Consider the following 18,259-nt stretch of genomic DNA (forward strand, 5'->3'; position numbering starts at 1 on the left):
GCAACCAAAATGAATCTTTGTTATTTCAGTTTACACAAGATTCTAGTGTGATTCTACTACGTCTAGTAACTTTTATCACTATGCCCACTGACTAATAAAACTGTATAGTAACAATTCTTGCAAGAATTGCGTATTTATAACTCCCAGGTGTCTCACCTCCTACCTGACTGTGGAAACCCTCCAAGATGGCTGCAACCAACCATATGGCGTTCAGTTTAGGAGTGAGCACAATTTTGTTTTACTCTAAACACATCAAAATGTACACAGCTACTTTAATGATAAATTATAAAAGAAATCACATGAATATATATATATATATTTTTTTTTCAGCTTTTCCAGAAAAAGAGAAAGCTTCATGGATTGGGCTGAGTTTCCCTTTTAAAATTATACTTTGTTGAATCATCTAGCCTTTTATCACTCACTTTAGCTGCTTTCAAAAGAAGAAATGTTGTAATCTAATGTAATGATCTAATGATCTGACGTAAATCAAAGAATTATGATTTACTTGGGCCATTACTGGATGGACTATTTATATGTGATCCTTTTGGTGACACATTCAAAGGACATCAGGTGGGCATCTTAACACAGTCAGGCTAAATGGGGGAGATTAAATAGGAGGAATTAAAGGACCACCCCGCATAATGTGAAGTTATATAGTGGAGAATTTTGTGCATTATACATTTTCTCAATCTGTAATCATTTCTTTCTGGAGTATGCTTGTTCTCCATATGTCTAATGGTTTCATGAAGGCATTTGAGTTTCCTCCCTTAAGTCTTAAGTCACTGCACCCATTTTTGTATAGTCTGTATTGTTTTTAACAACGTGAAAACATACTATTAGTTGATGTTAGTTTAAATCTACTATGTGGTTAAACTTGAATTGAACTCCTCCCTCAGGGGCACAGCTTTAAGGACAGATCAAATCGAGTGGTCAAAAAATCTCAAAAGTAATTTCAAAAATACAAAATCCCACAAAATTGTTCTCTCCTAGTCTCTCTCTCTCTGTGTAACTCTCTGTACCTTTCTCTCTTTTCCTCTCTCTCTGTACCTCTCTCTCACTTTCTCCCTCCTTCTCTCTGTACCTCCCCTGTCTCTCTCCCTCTCTTTTTCTCCTCTCTTGGTACACAGGCTAAATGTGACTTATTAAATGGCAAAAAAAGCGGAAAGCGGTGAAGGCGGAAACAGGAAGAGGGATGAGACTGAGCAGACAGACTTCAGTGTACGGATAAATAGAGAAAGAGCCTATTGTGTCAGCAGCTGTCATTACTAAATAGCCCTCAGATCACTGTGATAGATATATATATCCATACATAGATACACGAAGTGAGTGACGGCGCCCCCTCTAGAGGAACATCTGCGCTGACAGCCGCCCTGGTAATGGATCTCGGCATGTGCCAGGATGGGTGTGCCGTGGCTTTTCCTCCCTGCTTCCTGTGTACCACGCATTCAATCATTTTATATGTCTGCCTGCTTTATCTCCTCTCACTCCTCTGTCTATTCTCCATGGCGTTAATAGCAAGAGCATGGGCACGAGAGCGAGAGTCGGGGCATGGGAAATAAATGTAGTCAACAAAAGAGGCTGTTACATCACGCCTTTAAACTCATAATAAACTTCGGAGAGGGTGGAAGTTGAGAGTGCATGAGCCAGTAGCTGTTCACAGGGGCGTAGTTGAGTGAATCATCTCCACTCGATGCAGCCAACATGTGGATTATGTGGTATATGATCTGATGGTAGTTGTTCATTAGATGTGTCTTGTTTATTTATGGAAGTTTGTGAATGGCTGATGTTTTTCCAACAACCTATTCACTTTCTACAGTGCCTGAAAGTTTACTGTGAAAACTGCTCTGTGTAAATGGTTTAAAATGTCTTGCTTACAGATTTTTTTTTACAACTTACACAATATACTGATCATATTTTTGGCAATTGCATTTAATTTTACTTTAATTTACTTTTTTTTTTAACTTGTTTTGTATCATCTCTCCATTACATGAATGGTGAAAGAAATCCACAAGAACACCGAAGAGACAGTGATTGTAAAAAAAAAAAAACGGTGCACTGATCATATTGTAAAAATAGAACCTTCAACTTCTTTCAGATGCAAGGCTGTTATAATTTCATATTGGCACAAAAGTGTGTGCGCTACATCAGAAGAGTATTTAAAATAATATTTACATTAAAGAGAAAATGATTCTAATGAGAACTGTCAGTGTGACAGTTCTGAACATGGCTCACAGTTAGCAGTCGGAACATGTCAACAATGAAATTACATCTCCTCCCTTATTGTCTTTAAAAAGAATCAAAGTGTATGAATTTATTTTCAAGCAACAAACCTCCTTTAAAGGTGCAATATGTAACTTTTCTGATAGGGCGGGCACTGCAAGCTTTTTTCCATGGAAATATTTTTGCTTTGCCTCACAGTTAAACTCATCTATGTTGCACTTATTTAATTACAGGTGTTGTACTGCTCAAAAATACTATGAAAAACATGCATTCCTACAGTGAGTGAGCTCACCTCTCCACAGATCTGACCTGCAACTTGGCCAGGAGACATTGTGGGCTTTTTTTCCCATGGAAATATATATGTTTAATGCCATAATGTGGGGCATTTTAGCAGTAACATCTCCATGAAGACAAGCATGGAGCAGACCATCCACCAGAAAGTTACACAGTGCACCTTTAACTGAACAAATGTGAGATAGACACATTTAATTTCATATTGTGAAACATTTCAGACTAAAGAATAACATAACCACTGAGACACATTTTTATCTTTTTTTTTTTTTTATTACTATTATTTTGGTGGACAACCTCTACCAGAAAAGTTACCTTGGGGACCTTCAACTAAAGAGTCGAAGTCACCTGCAATGCATTTATCTTGACCTGTGTGAGCTAAACCCAACCCACAAGTCCATGCATTCCAATGGCCCCTCTGCCCATGCACCATTACACTGTCAATGCCTCAGATCAGGTCGATAGCCACCTAAAGCTTTGACTTGGTGAGCTTTGTTCAAGGCGGGCTTCCAGGTGTGCTCCATGTCGTAGGTGTGGAGAGAATGAGAGGGTTTGGGTGGGAGGGGGCTGAGCAGATGATGAATGGGTCTCGTTAAAGGGGTAATTTGTCTCTTCTTGTCTGACTGGGCTCCAGCTGTCTCTCTCCTCTGCAGCCTATAGCTCTCCTCACCTCGGACAGATGGGTGGACCGATGGATGGGGGGGGCAGGAGAGGAGAGGGGAGAAGAGACAAGGACACGGGGGCTGTATTGGGAAAACAGTGGAGCAGGATGGTGCGTGGTGGTATTATAATCAGTGATGGGAAGAATTCTTTGAGAAGGTATTTAGTTACAGAATACTGAACACCTGCTTTAAAATGTACTTTGTAAGATATTCTGATACATGGTCCAATCAGAGTACTGTATTCTGAATACTTAGAATACTTTTACATTGAGCTGCATTATAAGTTAGTGTAAAAATATGAGATAATTATTTTTGTTGCACTGTTTGTATTAATTTATTCCAATTAGAGAAGAAAAATCACACATGCACAAACTGCAAGAGTGGTGTTTTCTTTATTCTCACTAACACTGTGCAGTTCAAAGACAAAAATGCATGATTAAATACTGCTATGTATTTCTTTTAAGTTAGGAAATTAACAGTATTCTAAAAAATACAAAAAAAAAAAAAAAGTTCTTGGACCATTAAAAAATTGAAATATTGTTGGCTGTCTATGTATGGCCTATACCTGGAAATTAAGACAAATTTTGAAATGTTGAAATTTGGTTAGGATTAGGTCAGAAAATAGCCTATAAATAATGTCAGTGTTAAAAAGGTGCATCTTATTGTTCATAATTACCTGTGAATAATGAATTTAAGCAATATTGCCTTTAGGTAGTGAAACAAAACATAGACCTTGTAAATATAGAAGGTTGAACATTTGTACCTTACAGGGTTGGAGTGCAATATTATGATTAGCTACAAACCTTTAATTTTCAGAAAGGTAATAGTTATTGCTGGTGTTGTTAAATCTCTCAAAAACATATTATTAATGGAAGCAATTATTTAATTTTTTGTTAGGAAAGATTAAGCCCAATATGGTTATCTCAGTTTTTGTTTTCTTTTTTCTGCAAAGCGCAACAGTCCACAATATGGTATCAGTTTGATATTGAGCCAATTCACATACAATTCATAAGTATAAGTAGAAAAGATAGTAGTTTTTCATCCAACTTAATGGAGTTATACAAAACTTAAAATGTTCCCAAAAAACGATATGCATAATTAAAAATTTCATGATTTTAGACTTGGTAATCATCTCTACATGGACTTTTATGGCAGCGCTCATGTTGTCCGTGACTCATGAGAACCTTTTTTGCAGTCACACCACATACTAATGACTTTCAGTTCTGCGATTTCCTCAAAATCCATCAATATTTTTCCATACACCGCCTGGAGACTCCCGAGTTTCTCCCCCTTGATACACTTATTCTTCACACTAATCAACACTTGTAGGAGCTGTGCAGATTCGCAAAGTGAGAGACACAGTAGCGGAGGATTGAGAGATGTATACAGATGGCCAGGGAGGATGGCAACGGACCGTACCAACCAAGCACCAAACACCAAGCACCAAGCGCGATCCATGCCAGCACTTTGTTCTAATAACACAAAGCAATTTCCAATGACCTTTTTGGAAAACGTCTCCGGCTGAAATGAGTGAGTTAAGGATGCCCCACAGCGTAATTGCTAAGGAGATTAAAGTTTGCTTAATTGGTTTTGGCCAACAAGTTAAATTTTTCATTTTCGCAATTAATGTGATTTAAAATATTAATATTATGTCTGGTCTAACCCTATTCATGCATTACTGTAGAGCGCGATGTAAATACGTGCCATGAACCGCTTTTGTGCAATGAAATGAGATACACCCACACATGCAGCTTCTAGAATCCCTCACTGCCTGTTGCTGCCATTATACAGAAGCTCATTATAGCATTGTAAGTGAAATATGTTAATGAGCAGTCCCTCTCTCTCTTCTCTCATCAATTGAAGTGAACTATCGATGTATCTAGATCAATGGCTTCGCTTGTGTGGGTGTCCGGTTTATGTCTCAGGTTGCATCTTCATCTCGTGATATAATTATCTTTGGGTTGGTGTGGGAATGTTCAAATGTAAATTAAAACTTAAACTGGAAGTTTTACGGACGCGTGCAGAGATTTCTAAGTCCAAAATAAAGACAGTTTTACATGTAGTCACTTCAAGCCAAGAAAATTTGCATAAATTAAATTTTAATCAAATTGCATTTTCTTACAACCTTACTTGCATAAATGATTTCCATAATTAATTTTACTATTTTAAATGCACTTTTCCACTACTTTATTAATCATTTATTTTTGTTGGTAAATCGTTTTTGCCAATTTTGAGCTGTTGGGAACTTTTTCATCAAAAAATATTATTGTCATGTTAGCCCAGCATCTAGATTCAAACATTTTTTACAGATGCCCTCCCTGGCATAAGCTTCCCCACTGGTCTTAAAATTTGGTGCAACTTCTTGACATATTGCGACTCTATATATTTGCAAACCGTGTTTTTATTTCCATTTTTGACACTGCCCCAACTTTGTATCCAAATTTGGCTCTCCTGTCCCCTCCCATCGCCCTGCATCCACGCAACTTGTCACCTCATATTTTGTGCTATATTTTCCCCATGTCCTTTGCATGGCCTGATTTATCTGCCTGTCATTTGGTTACCTCGGTGACCTTGGCGCCCCTCCCTCCCCATCCCTCTTCCCCCCTGTCAGGTTCCACTGTTTGGATTGCAATTGTTTATCCATTTTTCGTGTGTTTGCTCTGATGAGATTGACCGGACATGGACACACACACACGCACTCATCTCACGGCTCTGTACCTGGACATTGGCAGCACAAGGTTGGCCCCTCTCCCGGGTGTAGTTAACGTCGCGATCGATCCCAGCTCCGGTTTCCATGACGCAGGGCTGCAAGCTGCACCAGAAGAAGACATACGTTCTGTCAAATGCACGTCTTTAAGTGTCACTAGGGTTCAAAAGTCCAATACTGATAAATGTCATTCATTTTATGGCTGTTTCTGGTTGTAATACTTTTTTTTTTTTTTCTGACCTCATTTTCATGTTATTGATCCCTTGCTAGATTTTAATTTGTCAAAGATTTAAATTAAATCCTCAAATGAGTTACATAGACTTAGACTTAGACCAACTTTATTGATCCACAAGAGAAATTATTTGGACCCAGTAGTTCATGCATCACAATATAATATAATAACAAAGAGCAAAAAAAATATAAATGGTTATAATAAATTCTAAATAAATATCAAAAATAGCAAGACCCAAGATGGGGCACTAACATATGAGCATATAGCCTACTTTCAAGTGTGTTTTTTCTTAGAAAGCCTGATTAATTCCTGATTTGAAAAATATATTTTTCTGATACCAAAGAATAACCTTAATACTGATTTAAATACTAAAATGATTATAAAAAATATTTTTAATACAATATACATAGTCATTTTCAACACAAAATAGTAGTTTATTTGGATGCTATTTGGATCCCACCAGTCTATTTTTGTACAGTGCTGTATTATATTGTATAAGCCAAAGCCTTTATTTCATGCATTGATTCTATAGTTTCTGCCTTGTTGCTGTATCCCTGATGTGAGCAATGCGCCTTCATCTTTTCAAATAGGTGTCCCATCTATCACGGCCTGTACAACTTTTGATTTGTATCAATACAATATGCAGTGATGGGGAGGTGAACGCTGTCAAATCAGCCCTTTTTGTATTCTCAGAGACGTCAATAGTAAAAGCAGTGAAATTGATGTATACTGAATAGCATTGTGCTCCTCTCAAGGTCATGTTTCCTTCCCTTTTTGAAAACATGAAGAAAACAACTTTGTTGAAAGCTTGGCCAATGTATCTCCACATTTTCCTTGTTATACTGTGGACTGAAATAGCTGTTGAATTGAAGAAAGAGTTAAACTCTGCAGTCCTCATTCAAGCAAGCTCTCATTCTATTTATGTGATTGATTTTGATAGCTCCACTCACCATCTACTCATTGTATTTTTCAAACACAAACGGAAAATTATGAAAAAAAAAAACTCCTGGCCAATGGTATGGCAATGCAAATTTATAACATCCAGAAAAGTATATCAAAAGTAAATCAAAACTTCATTGTATAAATCTGCTTCCACAAGTGAAAGGTGAGCATCACCAGAATGTTTCCCCTTAAATGTTCCGCTGTATGGCATTCTAGAATGATGTTACCAGATGTATTATTAGGAGGAGTGTTATTTTTCTGTGTATATCTCCAAAGCTCAAAATTCTCTGTTCCACCTTGTGATGTCATGAAAAGATAGTTTTCAAGTTAACACCAACCTTTTACCTTTTATTCAGTAGAGACAAGCAATTTCAGGGCTGAAATTATCCCAATGATTCTAATGAAGGTGTATGGCGTATAAAAATGAAGAGGAGCGTTTGCTGTATTACCACATGACATCACAAGGTGGAACAGAGTGTTTTCTGTTTGAGAGAAGAACACAACTTAGTATGCAGGGTTTGCGTTTTAAACACGTGTGAATGAAACAAAACAACAAACAACTCCAGCTATGTTTTTAACAAGGATCAACATTATAATGTAGATCCAAAAAGAGAACAGAATGGGCCCTTTAAAAAAAAAAAAACTGTAGTGTTTATCCTCAAGAAAAATAAAACATTTGACATAAATTTCAATATTCCAATTTACCCATGCCTGCAGGCTAATGATACCAATTAGATTAGTTTCATTTACTCAGTTTGGCCTTAAAAATGACATATCGTACAGGCCTACAGTTGCTTTTAACTTTCCAAGATGAAGGCCAAGAGCAGTTTGAATGACGACCAAAATAAGTGGTTAGCTAATTAGCAGTGGTAATAAGATAAGTCCTTGGGTGGTTAAGACCGGACCCAGTGGCCTCATTCTCACCGTATTGTTGATTGATTGAGCCGCAAATACATCAGACGTAATTATTCTATATTTTGAGCCCTTTCTCCAAATAGAATTTATTAGATTTGTCTTTGTCCTTGATTCCCAAATCTGTAGAGAGTAGAATGAATCCTCAGCTGTCCCCCTGCGCTCCCCTGGGTGTGTGGGACAGCCTGATTGTGTCCACGCGTCCCAGGGCTTGCACTATTTAAAGACTTGCTTGTTAACTTTCTCTTGTCTTGGCCCGTGTAGAGGACAGTTGCACAGAGGGTTTAGGTTCTCCACCCAAGTTTATGGTATTTAAAGAGTGGGACAATTGTCAAATGAACGAGATGAGCGGCTTTGTTTAGTCCATTTGACTCATGGACAAAATAAATGGACAGGGGTGTGCTTTTGGCTCCATCGACTCTGGCTCTAATTCACTTATATTGAAAAACAGTCGCCGCACTCTGGGTAACTGCTGCGGTCAGACTTGTCATTTTAGTCTTAAAGTGTTCGGATTCACCTGCTCTACATGCTCCTGGTGTTTTTATTTCACTATTTTGTTTAAAAATCAAGATATGAACATTAATAGCACTCAAATCAGGCACCTCCTTTCCCCAAGGTCATTCCCGCTAGTGTTGCCAACACATTTAGGGCGTTACTTTCAGCAACCTCGCTCCGGATTAGCTCTTTAGTTGCTATGATACACCCAAATGTGGAACTCCAAATTTGCCCCATAACTGCAGCCTCGATAAGCTTCATTTGACTGGAGCCGAATGCTACGTCACACTCCCTTAGTCCATTTCTTTATACAGTTCGACTATTGGATTATGACTAAATAGTTGTGTTGTCTTACAGTTATCTTATAGTTTGCGAACAAACATGGCATAGTCCAATTATTTAGGGTTTGTAATGTGTTTATTGAATGAAAATAGGAGGGATAATGTTTTATGGTTGTACATTACTAACAAATCTGTAAATTTTACAGACTAAATTTCTCCAAAAGTCTGTTTATTTTAATCAATTTATTATGCATTTCATTTGCCTGAACTTAACTTGGCAGTCAGTTTTTGATCGTTACCATCACTTGAGTCCTTGTGCGAGTATGAATACCGTTGTTATGTCCTTGGGCAACACACTTAATCCACCTTGCCTCCCCTGTACACTGTATGACTGTGTGTGAATGGTTGCTCAATGTGATGTTCTTTCATTTCATAGGTTTTCACCACCAGTTTTATCTTTTTTTATGGTATGACAACAAAAACACCCCCATTAGTTATAAGCCAGGAATGATGTTAATTTCAAATGTGCCCAACTCGCATATCATATCTAATATAGTCTGTTACTTTCCAAATCATTCACTTTGGAACGCCACCATTTTGACGCATTAAACATCACACATAAATCTCTATTGTTTTGTTTGAACTGGAAAACGCTTGAATTGAATTGGGCAGTGCAAGAGAACATTGGCTTCACTGTAGATACAAAAAACAACTACCATTGTTAAACCGCGCAACACAATCAGTTAAACGTGGCTTGGTTTTATTCGAACAACAAAAGAACAGCTCTTTCATTGCTCTGACCAGAGCCCTGTGACTAAAAGTGGGTTTGTACAGTGGACCACTCTGCTGAGAGCAGTAAAGCAAAGGTATGAGTAGTTTTAAAAGCCAAAATCAGGCATTTCAACTCTCCAAGCAGAACACTGACTGATTTAAAGCTATTGACTTTGGTGAGCACTGCAAATTAAATGCCACTTACCTCCATTGTAGTTGAATGGGGGATGGGGGGGTATACTCTACAACTCACACAAATACAGCTATAACTATCTGCGGAGGACGGCCGCCAGACGAGTTGGATGTGAACCAAAGCGCTACTCAGCAAAGTCCATACATTCAAGCTAAACCTGCTTCTGGGAATGCAGGCCCTGTATCACTGTCAGTCATTGTCATTTGTTTTGTCTTACGCAGTGGTTCTCAAACTGGGGGCAGGTACCAGTGTTGGAGCATAGAAACAGTATAAGATATATTCAGTGGTGGTTTTCACAAACATACCTGGAGTTGTGTTTTATTTCATTCACACGTTTGACACACAAACTCTGCATATTTAAGCTGAGTTCTCTTGAACAAAAAATACACACTGTGTTTATAAATTCCATGCACCTTCATTAGAATCATTTGGATAATTTTAGACCTGGAATTGCAAATCTCTAATGAACAAAATGTAAAAGGAGCTGTCAACGTGAAAAGTACCACTACATAAGGTGGAACAGAGTATGATGAGCTTTACAGATGTATACAGACGAATAATAAAGACTTAAACATGTGTGAATGAAACAAAACACTACTCAAGCTATGTTTTTGAGGATGTAACAACATTTTAACATGGCTTAAAGTTCATAAGAGTCAATTTTGCATAATATAGGACTCTTAAAATAATTTCTGTTAGATTTGGGGTGAACTTTAGTCACAGGCACAACATTTTACTGCAAATGATTTTTGAACATTTTACTGTAATGATTGTTACAGACCTAAAATAAATGTTCCAAGCCTTATTAAAGGTACAGTGGCTCTTGCATAGCTGTGTTAAATGCATCCATCTAAATGATTCACTGTGGAACTGTGCTTCGAATATATTAAAAAATATGTTTCTCTCGGAAAAAAACAGTTTGAGCTCTCCTAGTCTAGATTATATCTTGGTTAAATTGTGGTTTTGACCTGGTTTAGAAATGGTCAAGATCTGTTTTAGTTCTGGTTTAATTCAGTAGACAGTTACACAAGGTTTATCAGGGGTTAGTTTTGTGGTTTATTGGCTCAAGTAAACCTCACTCCTGAAAGAGGTTAGTCCTGGTTTAGTTCTGGTTTCGTTGTTATTAATTTATAAAGAAAGCCAGATATGTCTTAAGGTAGTACTTTATGTTCTAAGTTTGAGAATCACCAACATCAACCCCCCCCCCTCATGTCTCTCTCTTTCTGTGTTCTGTCTGTAGGTCGCCCGCTCCCTCCGACCTCTTCCTCCTCCCTGCTCCCTCCGTCCCACCAGTCGTCCCAGTCCGCCCCCCACCACCCCTCCCCCGGCCCCTCCCCACCCATCAGGGAGTGCCAGGTGCCCCTCCTGGAGAAGAACTCCACCCACTCACACCTCGAGCCCCACCCCGAAGACTCCTACCTGCTCCGGGGACAGCCCACCTCCACGGGTAAGATCGAAAGAAAACAATGAACTACTGCACCGCTTAACTCCGCCCCCTTTTGGCTGTGATTGGTTCGATGACAATTTAGCAGCAGAAATGAAACATCTATGGAGCAATATCAATGGATTTCCCTTGTATTACGTTGAATTTGCAACTACATTCAAGGAAGGCAAGGATTTAAAATTGACCTGAGTGAAACCTTTATTATGAGTCTGTTCATATCACCAAACCTCAAAATGCTCTGTTCCACCTTGTGATGTCATTAAACGGTAGTTTTCAAGTTAATGAGAAACGTTTACCTTGTGTTCAGTAGAGATTTGCAATTCCAGGCCTGAAATCATCCAAATGATTGTGAAGGTGTATGAATTTAAAAACACAGTGGAGCACTTCCTGTATTACCACGACATCACAAGGTGGAACAGAGTGTTTTATGTATGGAAGAAGAAATCTGAAGCTTAAATTTGCAGAGTTTGTGTCTTAAACATGTGTGAATGAAACAAAACACAACTCCAGGTATGTTTTTGATGAGGAAACAAGATTATAACATGGATCATAAAATAGAGTTATATGGGCTCTTTAAGTATAAGTATTTGGTTTAATAACTGTATTACTTTGCACAAATTTACAACATTTTAATTAACTTTAACAATATAATGACAGAAGGTAGCCATACATCTGTGAACCCAGTCAACAAGAAAGGGGTTCAACATTTTAGCAGTTTGGTTTTGGATGCTTGTACAAAATTAGTAGACGATAAAATAAAATAAATATAGGTTAGGTTAGTAAGGTTAGTTTATTTGCCATTTGCCAAAACACATTGGAAAAACATGTGCAAAAAGCTCAAAGTGCATGACATATATGGAGTTTATTTAGCCTTATTTAGTTTATTTTTCCTCAATTTGAAAATTCTTAAACGTGATCCTGCTCCTTTATTACTATTCACATTGTCTTTACACCTCAGTTCACCATCATAATTGTGTCAACTTCATGATCCACAGCAGCACAAACAATAATCCCATAATACCACACTTTACCTGCATCTTTTTCCAGTTTTATTCTTATTTTGCTCCTCTAATTTCTTTTGAAGCTGGGAACCAAACCAAAAAGGAGTCATTTTGTGTTATAAAGAGGATAATGGATTATAATTGGATGTACAATTACCACAGAAGTATAAATCATACAGTAGAAATGGTGCTTCATTAAGCATATGGTTTCATGGGGAGAGAGAGACTATAATTTACTTAATTGTTCACATTTTTTTCCTTTAAACTCATGTGTGTAGAGTATAGATGACTATTATGAGAACATACAGCTCAGTTTGGGAGCAATGGCTTTATCAGTTATCACTCAAAATACATATCAACAATTTTATCTGTCTTTCTGTCATCATTTGAAATCAGTTAGCAGTGATTTGAAAATTCCCCTGTATTGTCCTGTTGTACTGTAGTTACTGTGTACATTTTAGTGCAACAAACCACTACTACTACTTTAATATCTTGAATATAAAAACAATGTGGATTAGGTTAACTCAAAGTCATCTCATCTAGGCTGTTCCTACCTTAATGGGGGGCCTGTAAACATTTCTGATTGGAATTTGTCAGTACAAATGTGATTCATAAGACCCTAAATATTCTATTTACATGCTTAAATCTGTACTGAAAATGTATAACAAATGCATGCATGCTATTTGTGATCTATGTTTAACGTTGTTTTCTTGTCACAAACACATCTGGAGTTGTGTTTCATTTCGTTTGCACATGTTTAACACACCAATGTTGCATATTTAGGCTGAATTCTTCTCTCAAATTGCCAATCTCTTCTGAAATAACTACCGCATCATGACGTTACAAGGTGGAGCAGAGCATTTTTAGCTTTGGAGATATATAACAAGTGTAAAAGAAACATAACACAACTCCAGGTATGTTTTTGATGATGTAACAACGTTATAATATGGCTTAAAGCTCACGAGAATAAATGGTGTGTAATATGGAGCCTTTAAAATGTAAGTGTAATTCTGAATGTTAAGCATTAACTTTATGAGCAAACAACTCCAAAATAACTCACCAATTCAAGTGCCCCTTTGCGGATGTGAGACCTTCTATATGTACAGTACACAGTTTGCTTATAGCTAGAAACATTTCTGCAAATCATTAACTACACTGCACAGCCAATCCTTTTGGGGCATTAATATCTGCACTGGATAAAGCTTTACTTATAGAACTCCCCCAAAGTAACTCAAAATCTAATTTTTTTTTTTTTTTATCATTTGGAGGAGAGAATCGCATCGCAATACACTGACAGCTGTCAATCATTGCTGCAGGGCCTGCCTATCACTGTAGCCCACACTTACTTCCTCCCATCTGTCTCTTTTTGGTCTTTGGTCTTGGGTTTTAAGTAGTTTTCAATGATTCACAGTACAGTATATAAAAATTCCTTACCTTGTGTTGATGAGTAACTGAAAGTGTACTCTGATCTGGCATGACAGAGATTAAAAAAACAAACATTGCATTTTTTTTTCTGTATTCTTCTGTCTCCTTTACCTCAATATAAACTGTAAAGCCTACTCTAGCATGCATGACTCTGAATAAAAATTAGCTAAATTTGTGTATGCATAAAATCCCAAAGGTTTTACAAGGCCAAATTATTTTAAAAAAAAAAACAGCTCTTTGTTTCCACACCTTTTGTTTAGCTCTCTTCATAACAAAAATCTTATTATGAGCGTGTGCTTATGTGTGTTAATGGATTGCATTTAAAAAGCAACCTTCCCACCTTTGTCACCTGGTGCCGAAAAAACAATGATGCAAGTGAACGCAACCCCAGCTCTGAGCCGGGAGTATGTGTTAGTACTTATTTTCCATATGACATTAATATTGTGGCAGAAAGAGAGAGGTAAGGGGAGGATGAATTTTAAGAGCCAGTGGAGGGATGAGTGTAGCATAAACAAACTAGTGATTTTCCTCATCTCTAAGCTCTTTCCTCCACCGATGGCCGCCCTCCTGATGGTAGTTAGCAGGCAGGTATGCTTGTATCAGCACCTTGTAACTATTTCTCATTACAGACAGGGCACTAATTGAGAGAATCGTCATGACTTCTGACAGGAAAGTGAATTACAAAGATTGATGGATCAAAACGGAAACTGAGAAGTCAAAATTAAAAGTAAACTTTGCTCTTTAAAGGTCAAATATAACACCACATTGACTCCTGTGAGCTTAAAGACATGTTATAATGTTGTCATCTCCACGAAGGATGTATGATTAAACCTTTATTGTTGGTCTGTCTACATCCTCAAAGATCAAAATGCTTTGTTCTACCTTCTGATGTCATCAAGTGGTATAGTTTTCAAGTTAACAGCAACTTTTTACCTTTTGTTCTCCACAGATTGGCAGGGCTGAAAGTATCTATTGTATTTTCCAGACTATTGAGCGCACCTGAATATAAGCCACATCAACTAAATTTTAACAACATTTTGAAATTGTACATATATAGGCCACACCTGAATATAAGCCACAGGTGTCCACATTTTCAAGTTCATCTGCATCATCTGCATTTCTTCATGTGTTTTCCTACGAGGAGGGTGTGTGTATGAAGCACAATCAAAACACAATCAAACAAGCATCTTTCTGGGCACATCACTCCGTCTCTCACCGCACTCTGCTGCGCATGACTCCTGCAGAAAGAGTCTTTGTCCTGTCTGTATCATGTCAGTGTCTTGGAGGATTTCAGCAGATTTTAGTCTATCTCGGGAGCAGGGTTAGTTCTATCAATCAGGTATGAGTGGATGTTTGGCTACTGCAGTTTGAGACGTCATTTACGCACACGGGTCATTAAAGCTACATTCAGACTGCAGCCTGAAGTGACCCAAATCTGATTTTTTTGGCCCCTATGTGACCTGTATCTGATCTTTTAATGACAGTCTGAATGACACAGATCCGAATTTTTCAAATGCGACCCAGGCCACTTGGATATGTGCTCCTAAAACCGATATATATCTGATCTTTTTACATGCGACTTCAATCTGAACAGCCAAAGCGCATTCATCCGACCCACATGTGAACAACAAGCCACAAACGTCACTATTCTGCGCTGAAGTAGGTGAAAATTTTTATGAACTCCGTGTCACTGAAGCTAAGCACATCGCGACTCACCACTCTTGGCTACATCTGCACACCCACACGTTCCTTTCAACAGACTGCCCCACCAAACGCCATGGCCAAAAACCTCGTCCTTCTCCGTCTCCTCCTTAAAACACGTAAGTTGTTCATGTTCTGACTCCAGTACGAGAGGAACTTTAAAATCGCCAGGTGCTCAATGCTCGCGTCTATGGATCTATGGATCTACCGTATCTATGAACGGACAATGTGCCAAACAAAGAATCCATCCAAATATTCGCCACATCGTTTTATTACCCGCAGGATTCAAAGTGTGAGAAAAAAGTAGCGGCTTATAGTTTGTAATTTACGGTAAATGAGTCTAGTGAAAGTGTAAGGAGTTTGTATTACCACATGACATCACAAGGTGGAACAGAGGGTTTTCCATTTGAGAGAAGAACCCAGCCTAAATATGCGGGATTTGTGTGTTAAACGTGTGAATGAAACAAAACACAGCTCCGAGTGTGTTTTTGATGAGAAACAACATTATAAGATAGATTGGAAAATAGAATAATATAGGCCCTTTTAATAGGCAGTGTTTCTGTCTGTCCCAAGCCTAGGGTAAGAAACAAGTAGGGCATTTGATGAAAATAGTGTAAAATGACTGCACACTTTGCTATAATTTGATGTATTACAATGTTAGGTCTGATATGGAATGATGTTATTGAGCATTGGCATACTCTGATATTGTCTCTTCTCCTATCTGTCCATCCCCTCTTCTCTCTCCAGCCTGCTGTGTTTGTAATCAGCAGATATATTTAGCCAAAGTCTGATGGGAGGCTGCTGTGCGCGTAGGGGAGGAGGGGAGCTCAGAGAAGTTCTAATGTGATTTTTGGTGGAATACAATCTATTGTTAATGGTGTTAGGCTCTCCTTTGATCCAGTATAAATCTTCATTAGGGAAAGGCCCGGGTCCCAGGTTCAAGAGCAACGCGATTAGGACGCTTTTAAAATGACGTTACATCAGGCTTCTAATTGGTTTACTGTTTGCTGGGGCAACATCAATCATTAGCCCAGTAACCACACAGCAAATAAATTCACTCTGCCACTGACACCCTAATGGCAAATGCTGGCAAAGAGTGGAGAGTTGGAGGTTTTTCTTCCTGTTCACAGTACACCCACTCATTTTGTTCCCGGGCTTCTTTCGCTTTTTTTCTTTCGTTTTCTCTTTCTGGCTGTGTCTCCGCAGATCGTGTGTACACAGCGTCGCACAGACAAAAGCACGGAGAAGAAAAAGGAAAAAAAAAAAACAGGGCAGAGACGAGAGGCAAAGAGGCAAATGGGAACAGAGAAGGAAACAGCCAAACTTTGACTTTTTGAAGTTGTTTAATGAGATCTTGCATGGGGAATGAGTATTCAATGTGTGCCAGTAAAAATAGATAGAGAAGGCAGCTGAGACAATGAGATAGAGGAGAGGAGACACCCCAGCCGTAATACCAGAAAAGTTGGAACACTGTAATATTCAAACAGTTTGAAATGTAAAATTATTATTCTTATTCAAATATGAAACATGCACAAATATAGAACATCAAACGCGTCTTGGGCTGGGCTTTTGGGACTATAGGGCAACATCTGTGTTCATAATACAGTGCATAGCTTACTGCAAAATACACATTCATATACTACATATAATTTCACATTTCTTTTAAGCAGAATGCTACAGAGATACTACACAGAGAGTAAAAAGCATATTAATACTATTTCAAATCTACAGACCTACATTTTACACTTGAAATAATAAATGAATGAAAAATTAAAAGTGTAAAAATGCCTAAAATGTTAACTAAAATGTACCATGTTGTTGCAAAACGTGCCAAGAGACACATTAGTCATAATAATATAAAAATTAAACAGAAGAACTCTAAAAAATAAAGCAGAATCTACAGGTATTGAGCAATATTTTATAACAATACAAAAAAAACATTTACCGACCAAGAAACATGTGTCATTAATATACAAGATGTTGATGGGGCTGGATATCAGAGATAAATGGGAATTGGAGTTAAATGTAATTATTGAGGATAAGACATGGAGGGAGATGTGTGTGATCAGCCACAAAGGTGTCAGCAGTAATGTATGCAAGGAATTTGATTGGAAGACAAAAATTTTATATTTTAGAACCCCTTTAATCATTTCAAGTTTCTACAAAACCATGTCTCCATTATGTTGGAGAAATTGTGGCATGGTGGTGGATCACTTGCATATCTTCTGAGATTGCCCAGTTCTTAGTAACTGTTGGCAGGACATTAAAATAGAAATAGAAAAGATACTGTCTTGTGAACTCCCTATGGATCCGCTGATATATGTGTGAGGAGCATTATCAGATAACGTATGTGTAAAAGATCAACAGTGTGTTCTTCGTAATCTTTTGATGATTGCACTAAAAATAATAACTGTTCACTAGAGAAACCCTCCCCTCCAACAAGGACAGAATGGACACAGAAACTTAAACACGTCTGTATCATAGAACAGCTGACAGCCAAACTTCAGATGAAAATGGACTTAATCTTAGAACGTTGGACTCGAACATTGGATTCTGGTAACTATGTACCTAAATAATAACTAATATAATAACTCAAGGATTGTTCTAAATGTTTATTTGCACTTCTGACTTTAATAAACTAAAGTTAAAAAAAAAAAAAAAAGAACTGGATAAGCTGCTTCATCACAAAATACCTGGAAAATACCTTCAAATGAACTTTAAGTTAAATCACCCATATTAAGCTATTTTCTGATCTGTTATAATGTTTCCTCATCACAAACATAACTAGAGTGCTTCTCTCAAACAGAAAACACTCACTGTCATGTGGTAATACATTATTTATTTTTTAACTCCATACACCTTCACTAGAATCAGAATTGCTTTATCTCTACTGAACAAAAGATAAAAGGCAGCTGTAAACATGAAAACTACATCTCCATGACGTCACAAGGTGGAACAGAGCATTTTAAGATTTGGAAATGT

The 18,259-nt window shown here is 37.7% G+C and overlaps 1 protein-coding gene across 3 annotated transcripts in view; it reads left to right on the forward strand.

Moving 5' to 3' along the window:
- The window catches only part of tenm2a (teneurin transmembrane protein 2a), a 341,452-nt gene that overhangs the window by 188,229 nt on the left and 134,964 nt on the right, over positions 1-18,259 (forward strand). For all 3 annotated transcript variants that reach the window (XM_055159448.1, XM_055159447.1, XM_055159449.1), the window contains exon 3: positions 10,947-11,153. In XM_055159448.1, the coding sequence (XP_055015423.1) occupies positions 10,947-11,153 (207 nt within the window). The remainder of the gene's footprint in view (positions 1-10,946; positions 11,154-18,259) is intronic.

Source organism: Boleophthalmus pectinirostris, unplaced genomic scaffold (genome assembly GCF_026225935.1).
Source record: "Boleophthalmus pectinirostris isolate CB_2022bp ecotype Guang Dong unplaced genomic scaffold, ASM2622593v1 HiC_scaffold_23, whole genome shotgun sequence".
In the NCBI taxonomy this organism is placed as follows: domain Eukaryota; kingdom Metazoa; phylum Chordata; class Actinopteri; order Gobiiformes; family Gobiidae; genus Boleophthalmus; species Boleophthalmus pectinirostris.